An 8,677-nucleotide genomic window follows, 5' to 3' on the forward strand; every position below is an offset into this window, starting at 1 on the left:
AGTGGCCCTCCCACCCCCACCGCCATAGCTAGCCATGTCTGAGATCTGGGGTGTGAGCGGGTGGCGAGCGTTTGAGAGTCGGAGGCCCGACCCTGCGGGACAAAACACGGCCGGATAAAATGTCATGGCTGCTCATGAGGGCGTCACTCAGGACAGGCTCCTTCTCCCTGCTGCCGCTTCACATTAGGCTCCTGATTACTGCCCCCACCCCCCCATGTCCTGATGTAAAAATATCACTACACAGCCCCACTGGTCTCTCAGTCCTACTTGACGGAGGAATTACAAATGAGGAACATAGAAAGCTCACAATTAAGCCAAAAAGGAAGCTCCTACGTAAGAAAGCTGGGGGTCCTTCCTCTCCCCATCTGCACAACCACTCCACATTACTACCACACCACTGCCGTGCGGGAAGGTGGAAGTCTGCCCAAAAAAAAAACAAAAAAAAACTGGGTTTGCTTTTATTCTAACGTGATGATCTTAACTTTTCAGGACTCTACTGATGCAGTTTGGTGGAACTCAGTCATTCCTGTCAGACAGAAGATTCTTATTCAGGAGTTTGCTGAAGATCCCAGCGGTCAGCCTGGAGTCGAACCTTTCCTGTGGCCCTGTCAGGTGTGAACGGAAAAGGAGCGGTTACTCTCTCAACTCCTTTCAAGACCACAACTGTTAAGGTACAGTCAAACCTTAACTTCGATTGTCAATATTTACCATTTCTTCCAACTTCAAAAATAGAATCAACCAAACCAAAAAACAGGATTTGGTGCCAAGAAGTATTCCTGCAACAACCAAAATTCTACCTAACCGAATTTTATTTTTCTGTTCCACAGACTTCCTCAATCCTCTCCGTTCATCTCAGTCTTCCCGATGAAGACTGCCGATAGACTGAGCAGGCAGAAGGATTAGAAGCATGAATTAGATTTCTGGAAGTTCCTGTTTGCATTGGCTCATCTTTTTTTGGGTTAAAATGTTTGTTAGATTTTTTTTTTTTTTTTAAAAAGCTCCAGCTTTCCAGTCTTTTGTCCTGAGGCTCGGATGCACCAGAGTGCCTTTGGGCACCCAGCGGGGACAGACTGTTTCAAATCTGTCAAAAATAATAAAATTCTTTTATGTTCTTCTCAAAGAACAGATGCTCTCTGGGATAAAAATGGTCCGGGTCCTCGAGGCGTCAGGGAAACGTGTCTGCATTTTGTCTTCCTCTACTTTTTTTTTGCTCAACGGCAGGAAATACTTGGAACGTTTACGGAGGAACACCAACCACGATGACACTTGGAAGCACCGTGCTGGTGGATGAAGCAACCACAGGTGGAGGTAGAGCAGCAGACCACCAGAGGAAACCATAGAGCTGAGGGGTCAGATGGACGAGGAGATAGTGACTCTGATCTGTATTTGGAGGTTGGGCCTTTATTAGTTCGGAGATGTGGGTTTAGATGAAATAATCTGTTGAGTGGTCATCTTGATTTTTCTCAATAATTATTGATGTTTTAAGGCTGTAGAAGCCCTCACTGTAAGAGGGGGTACCCCGCCTTCGCCCAACAGTAGCCAGGTTGGGCCTTGGAAAACCCGTGACCCCGTAGGGCAGTGCTAATAAACTCCAGGCTTCGAGAGACGACCTCCTGCTGGTTTTCCAGAAATCCTGCCTATCTGCTGCTGATTACCTGGATCAGGTGTGTTTAGCCAATGAGGAGCTTCAATGGCAGGTTGGTTAGAAAACATGTAGGACACCAGCCCTCAAGGCCTGGATTCTGACACTCATGCCGTAAGGAATACAGCGGTTGAGAAAATAAATGGATGGAAACCCCCTCACTACACACTTTAAACCCTTTTCTCTGTTGTACATTGTTATAGAAAAGTTATAGAATAAGAACAAAGATCTGCCAGCAATCAAAGATTTATGTCGATTTGGCAAAGTGAAGGCATTCTGTACAGGAGACACGCCGTGGAGGACATTGAAAATGTCAACAGCAAATCAGGGTGCAGAAAACAATGTGTTGTAAAAACTACATAATGCTACACTGCACCAACAGAAAAGCGACGCCACAAAATAGCGAGGGACTGGATTCTGTTTCTAAGGACAATTTTGGATTTCCGTCTCTGTGGAGAGTCTCCTCCTCTGGGGACAGAGCCAACTTTAGCATTTGTCAGCTCTGCGTCAGGATGAGGATGAAGAGGGTCAGAAAAGGGGAGGGGCCTGTTGGTGTCTGAAATCCATCTAAAGATCTAAAGAAAGTCAAATTCATGACTCAACGGTTTGTTCTTGGGCATTTAATGACTGACGTTGAATAAATTAACATAATTCCAGATTTCCTGTCCTCTCTTTAGGCGGAGTGAGGTCACCTATCTAAAGAAAAGTGTTCATGCCAAGGAGTCAGATAAAACCTTCTCTGAGGCAGACTTTATTTTTACTTCTGCCCCCCATAGGTCCCACTGACCCCTTCAGGAGTCCTTCTGCCATCAGAGGCATCTGAAACGGTCAGAAGCTTTGAAGATTGTTTCTGTGAAGCAAAACACAGTAAGAGATCTCCAGAGCGCCATGAAGCTGTCGAAACCCTCGAGACTTTGTTCCTCTGAGACATTGTCCCTCCTCCCCCTGCGGTCCGCTGCTTCAGCGTTTGTCCTCGCGGATGTCGAACTGTTTGTTGGGTTTGGTGGACTCCAGCATGAGCTCGTACAGCTGCCCGATCTGCTCGTTCTGGAAGTCGGCAAGCTTCTGCTCCGGCAGCTCGGCACCAAACCTCACGGAGCCGGGCCCCCGGCCCGCCGCCTCCAGCACCTGAGCCTGCAGGGTGTCCTTGTAGTTCTGGGTGAGACACACAACAGAACAGGGTCAGCACTTCTGCAACACGACGGAAACAAGCTTGGTGTTGGAGGAACTTCAGAACCATAACTAGAATGTCGGTCCTGTCGGGGGAAGACGCTCCTCTGAATGACTTTATGGGAGGAGCTGCGCCAACAGAGGATGGTTGTGGACGCAACCTAAACACACAGAGTCCCTAACATCACACCGACCTTGGGGGTTCTGGTTGGGACCAGAAGCACATCAGTGTGCTGGGATAATAAGAAAATGGTTCTGGTGGGATCACAGCAGCTCCCCGTGAAACTCAGTTTAACAACTTGGAGCAATGTTTTTCTTCTGGCCTCCAAAGCTTTAATCCATTTAAATTCAGAGCAATCTTCCATGATGTAGCTTTAAGATTTGAAGATCATTTCTCAGATGAAATCAAAGCCATCCCCTCACTCTGTACGCTCTCCTTCGCCTCGTTCTCAAATGCCTTTGTGTTCCTCCTCTCAGAGGCCATTTGGCCCACGGGAGACCGTTTATTGGAGCCCTCCCATGGGCGCCACTGAAATAAATGGATTAGAATTGCAGCACTCAAGCCCGGTAATGTCATTTGGGACCTGCTCCTCATCTGGTCCCAGACTCGCGCTCGCCGGCGAGGAAGCTGAGATCCTGCTGCGCTGGTGAGCTCGGCACTCTAACGCCGCTTGTGTTCTGGCAGCTGCTGCAGCGCGGCGGGTCGCAAACACTTACCCGTCTGCTTAAAGTAACCATGGCGACAGCGTGCTTTCAGATGCAAAAGACTTCAATAAGCACATCAGCTAAAATACAGAGAAAAATAAAATAGTGAGAATTCAGTCTCACTTAGGTTTAAGTCCCACTATTGTAAAAGCGTTCCCAGTGCTCTTCTAAATATGATTATAAGATTTTTATGAGCAGCAGAAGTTCATTAAAAATGTACCCCTGAAATGTGGGTGGGACCAATGGCACAAAGCAACCCCGCCCCCTTTCCCCTCCCCAATACTTAGAGTTCTCAAACTGCTCTTCTGTTAGCTTACAGCCCCTCACACCCCCAGCCCAACATTACCAGAAGAAAAGTTCGGATGAGGAGAACAAAGACGTCCAAGGATCGTCGTCCATGGATCTAGTCGTCTACAAGTGGAAGCATCAGAATGAAGCGGTGCAGGGAGATTGTGGCCCCGCCCTGCGTGGTTTCTATGTCCCAAATACGATGTTTTTCTAACAGCCTTTTTTTCCTCTGCTCCTGACTCTCAACAGTTTGAATAAAGAAATACTCGGAAATGCAATTTTAGGAATGTTTTCTTCAGATATGTCCATCATCATCAGAAAAATGCAACAAGAAACATGTTAAAAACACCTAAAACACAATTTTCATCTGAGTGGGTCTTTAATCAAAGAGTGACGAGATTTTATAACAAAAAACCCGGGAGCCTGATCATGAAAACCAGACTTAAGGACCTGATGATCGTTTGCTTACTTAGAAGCCATTTTCGTGAATTGTTGCCCAGCAGGGGTGAACGGTGGAAGGACTGCGTCTGTCCTGGTCACGACTCGGCTTTGGGTTCGTCATCACAGGGCAGAATGTGAAAAGAAAGTGATCCGACGTGGCACGAGCAATGCCTGCAGGTCTCTGGCAGCTGTTGATTATAGACTTGTCGCTTCTGCTTCACTTGTGAGGCAAAAAGGGTTTGTCAGCACATTGCCTCAACAAAAGAGCAACGAGGCCCGCTTGGACTCAAGTGTCTAATCATGAAGCTGGTCCCTATCAGACCGGGTCCTGCTCTCATCCTCGTCGGGGTGTGAACATGAACCGGGGTACTCTGTGTCGTGATTGGACAATGATGCTGCTTCCTCATCAGTCATGGGCCGGGGCGAGCCGGAGCTGCATGGGGACTGCGGCTGTAATCACTTCATTATGCCTATTAGCGGCTCAGCTGAGCTCGGCAGAGTGCTCCTCTGTGTGTTCTTTATACTTTCATTAAACAAAATTAAACGCGTGCGTGTTAGTGGACGGGAGGTAAAAAACTCAATTTACTGCTCCTGTCAGGAAAATGAAAGTCTTAATGATGTCTGGGGCCGTTTAATATTCAGTCAGAGCAAGACAGAATTTGTGCCGTGATCCTGAAGGTTCATTTTATTTTACTTTGCAGAAAACATGACAGTCTTCATCCAGACTGGCCCGTGGAGTTGGTAAAAGTGATGAAAAAGTTCATTAGACATCACTTCCTGTTAGTTGGTGGTTGTTAGATTTGGAGAGACTGTAAGGTAATAATATTAGAACAGTGTCTTTGTTCATTTGCTGCTGTTTGAGGTGGATCTACACCTGTGGAATAACACAAACTTTCCTCATTTTCTGCTGTCATTTATCAAGGCTTTCTACAGTTGATAATCACAAATAAACCTTTGATTCACTAAACGCAGATGCGGTTCGAAGAGTGGGCTCCAGACGTTCCTGTTACATCAGGATCTGGTTGTGATCTCAAGGTCTTTCCCAGCTCAGTTCTGCCACCATGTGGCCACTTTCTGCCAAAGCATCCACACTGTCCAAGCGAGAGCAGTTCAAGTCAAGTCAAGTCAAGGAACTTTATTTGTCAAGATCTACAATGTTGACACATACATAGAAATTGAAATTGCGTTTTCTCTTCATCTTCAGTTTAACGGGGAGACACCGTCAAATTGCACAATAAACAAACTATAAATAGAACAGGCCTAAATATAAATAGTATAAAAAATAAAAGTAAAAAAAAAACGAGGAGAGAATAAAGTGACTAGAGAATAAAGTGACTGAAGTACAGTTGCTTAAATTTTTAACTGCACTAGAGGACTGGTGGAAGGTGCAGTCAGTTGGAGGAGACATTCTGCCATGCGTTTGCCGTACATAGAAATCTGTTAAACAAATTTGCAAATGTTAAATTATCTAATTTAAAAAAAAGATTATATAAACACACACGCACACGCACACGCACACGCACACGCACACGCACACGCACACGCACACGCACACACACACACACACACACACACACACACACACACACACACACACACACACACACACACACACACACACACACACACACACACACACACACACACACACACACACACACATATATATATATTGTGGATACAAAATGCATTTAAGCGTGCAAAAAAAAAAGGTTTGCCACACTTGCAAAAACATTTTAAAGATGAGCAAGAACGAGGCAAACAGGAGCGTGGAGATGTGAAACTCTGAAACTAGACCAGATGGACGTCATGTCTGTCCGATGCAGCACCGGAACATTTTTTATTAACTAATCGGAGTGCCACCAGTGCAGAATTTTCTCAGGAATGACAAAAGGCCCGTGTGAGTGCAGATTTTGGAAGATGTCCTGGTGTCAAGAAGGGCAGCAAAGAAGCCACTTCTCTCCAAAAAAAAACACATCAGGGACAGATTGATCTTCTGCAAAAAGTATGGCGAATGGACTGATGAGGACTGGGGCAAAGTCATGATGTCCCATGAAGCCTCTTTCCGATTGTTTGGGGCATCTGGAAAAAGGCTTGTCCGGAGAAGAAAAGGTGAGTGCTGCCATCAGTCCTGTGTCATGCCAACAGTAAAGCATCCTGAGACGACTCATGTGTGGGGCTGCTTCTTATCCAAAGGAGGGGGCTCACTCACAATTTTGCCCTAAAACAAAGCCATGAACAAAGAATGGTACTAAAACACCCTCCAGCAGCAACTTCTTCCAACAATCCAACAACAGTTAGGTGACGAACACTGCATTTTCCTGCATGATGGAGCACCGTGCCTTAAGGCCAAAGTGATAACCAAGTTGTTTGGGGACCAAAACGTTGACATTTTGGTTCCATGGCCTGAAAACTCCCCAGATCTTAATCCCATTGAGAATTTATGGTCAATCCTCAAACAAAAACCCACCAATTCTGACTAACTCCAAGAGGTGATTATGTGATTATCAGTCAGGATTTGGCCCAGAAGTTGATTGACAGCATGCCCAGTCAAATTGTAGAAGTCCTGAAGAAGAAGGGCCAACACTGCAAATACTGACTCTTTGCATAAATGTCATGTCCATAAAAGCCTTTGAAACGTATGAAGTGCTAGTAATTCTGTGTCAGTACATCTCAGATACAACTGAAGCAAAGATCTAAAAGCAGTTTAGCAGCAAACTAATATTTGTTTCATTCTCAAAACTTTTGGCCACGACTGTACAGTTGGTGTGAAATGTCAAAGCGGTATAAATCTGCAGAATCTTCTTCTAGTTTTTTTCTTTCACAGCTCTGTTCTGATTTATGAAAGACTTGGTGTCATTGAATTCAGACACCAACTGCATTTATTGATTCCTCCTCCGTGACCAATTTACAAACGGTTGGCACTTCTGTGAATGAAAAGGGACGCCATTCATATGAAACTACCAAATCCGAGTCCCCCGACTGGTCAAAGTTTGTATCGTGTGATCAGGCCGCGCTTTTTGTATGTAGTGCCCAAAGGGTGTTGAGTATTTAAGAATACATTTCATTTAATCCCAAATTATGACATCAAGCAAAGGGTCAGTGAAGGCAGCACGATAGATTTATGTAACTTTGAGTGGCAGCCAGCCTCATATTAAACCAAACTATTGAAAACTGAACATTTGTTCTTTTGACAACATTTTATTCATCTTACAAGTTAATGAGTTGTGTAATATTGTGGAAATTCATTTAATTGTAGGAGGGATTCAATATAAATGTACAGAGGACCGTGTTAGATAGACAAATCAGTCAAAACAATGTTGTGTAAAAATAAATTTGTTTGAATAATTATTATGTTTATTGATTTTATGAGAAGAATCTATCTATCTGTTGGATGGACACTTTGTCAAGCCAGTGGAGTGGAGAGGGAAAGCTCCTTTTAAAAGCTCGGACCCCGTTTAAAGGGGGAATCTGCTCACCTCCCACTCTGCCATGAAGCGGCCCGCCTCCACCTCCGTGACCTCCTTGTGTCTCCGGAACTCGCCTTTCACGTACTGGTCTCCCAGAGCTCGCAGGTGGAGCGGCAGGAACCGGTGCAGGACCAGAATCCTCTTGTAGAGCGCGCGGACCCTGGACACGTGAGCGACGCCCGGCATTTCAGGTTTCTTTCGCGCGCTCACGGCGTTCACCTGTTCACCAGAGACCCTCAAGCCAGGACCCGAACCGTAGGAGCACAGAACCTGCAAGCTAACGCCATGCAACGGTTATCCAACCACGACCTTGTTTACACAGATGTTTCCTCTCTGGTTTGACCTCTTCTGCCTCTCGGATTTCATACAGCATTGTCTCCCCCTGGCGATGGGAGGGAGAACTACAGAAAATAAATACACTGAATACAAGAGGACTTACCAGCTATGCCTGCCCAAATTCAGTTGAATTGGCTGAATTGAGTGATTTTAGGTTTTAATTGAACCCCCTGATCCAAGTAGCACTTCAAGAAAGAAGACTTTGAGTCTAAATACCATAACTTAAATTAAAGACAATGTGATCTGGATAAAATTGAAGTGGTCTCAAAAGCTCAATAAAAACATAAAAATAAACCAAAGTTTCCTATTTTTTCGGGGAAAGATTGGACAGGAGAATTATGTAGATTCATTCATCAGATGGGACGTAATATTTCTGCCAAAAGTCCAAGGTTTTGCCAGTAGTTTGAGCCTGTAGATCTGGGCACGTGTAGAGAAAACACTTGTGAATGTGGATGCTGTTTTGAGCCCCTAAAAGTCTATCTGAAGACAGAATGTTTGTTTTTTTGTGTGCAAGTTTGCAGAAAGTTGTTATGCCTGCAAAATGCAATGCTGATACAGCAGAGGAGAAAATGCACAAGATCTTTTTTGACAAAAAACTTGGCCACCAAAACCAAAATAAATTAAA

General features: G+C 45.0%; 1 protein-coding gene across 1 annotated transcript; it reads right to left on the reverse strand.

The window, feature by feature from the left end:
* Positions 1-1,869: 1,869 nt before the first annotated feature.
* sdhaf3 (succinate dehydrogenase complex assembly factor 3) lies at positions 1,870-8,282 on the reverse strand. The gene is made up of 2 exons (XM_023960049.1): positions 7,726-8,282; positions 1,870-2,797 (listed from the first exon to the last, which is right to left on the reverse strand). The coding sequence occupies exons 1-2, from the start codon at positions 7,900-7,902 to the stop codon at positions 2,603-2,605; spliced, it is 372 nt and encodes a 123-aa protein (XP_023815817.1). The 5' UTR covers positions 7,903-8,282; the 3' UTR covers positions 1,870-2,602.
* Positions 8,283-8,677: the final 395 nt, after the last annotated feature.

The sequence above is a fragment of the Oryzias latipes genome, chromosome 11 (genome assembly GCF_002234675.1).
Source record: "Oryzias latipes chromosome 11, ASM223467v1".
Lineage (NCBI taxonomy): Eukaryota > Metazoa > Chordata > Actinopteri > Beloniformes > Adrianichthyidae > Oryzias > Oryzias latipes.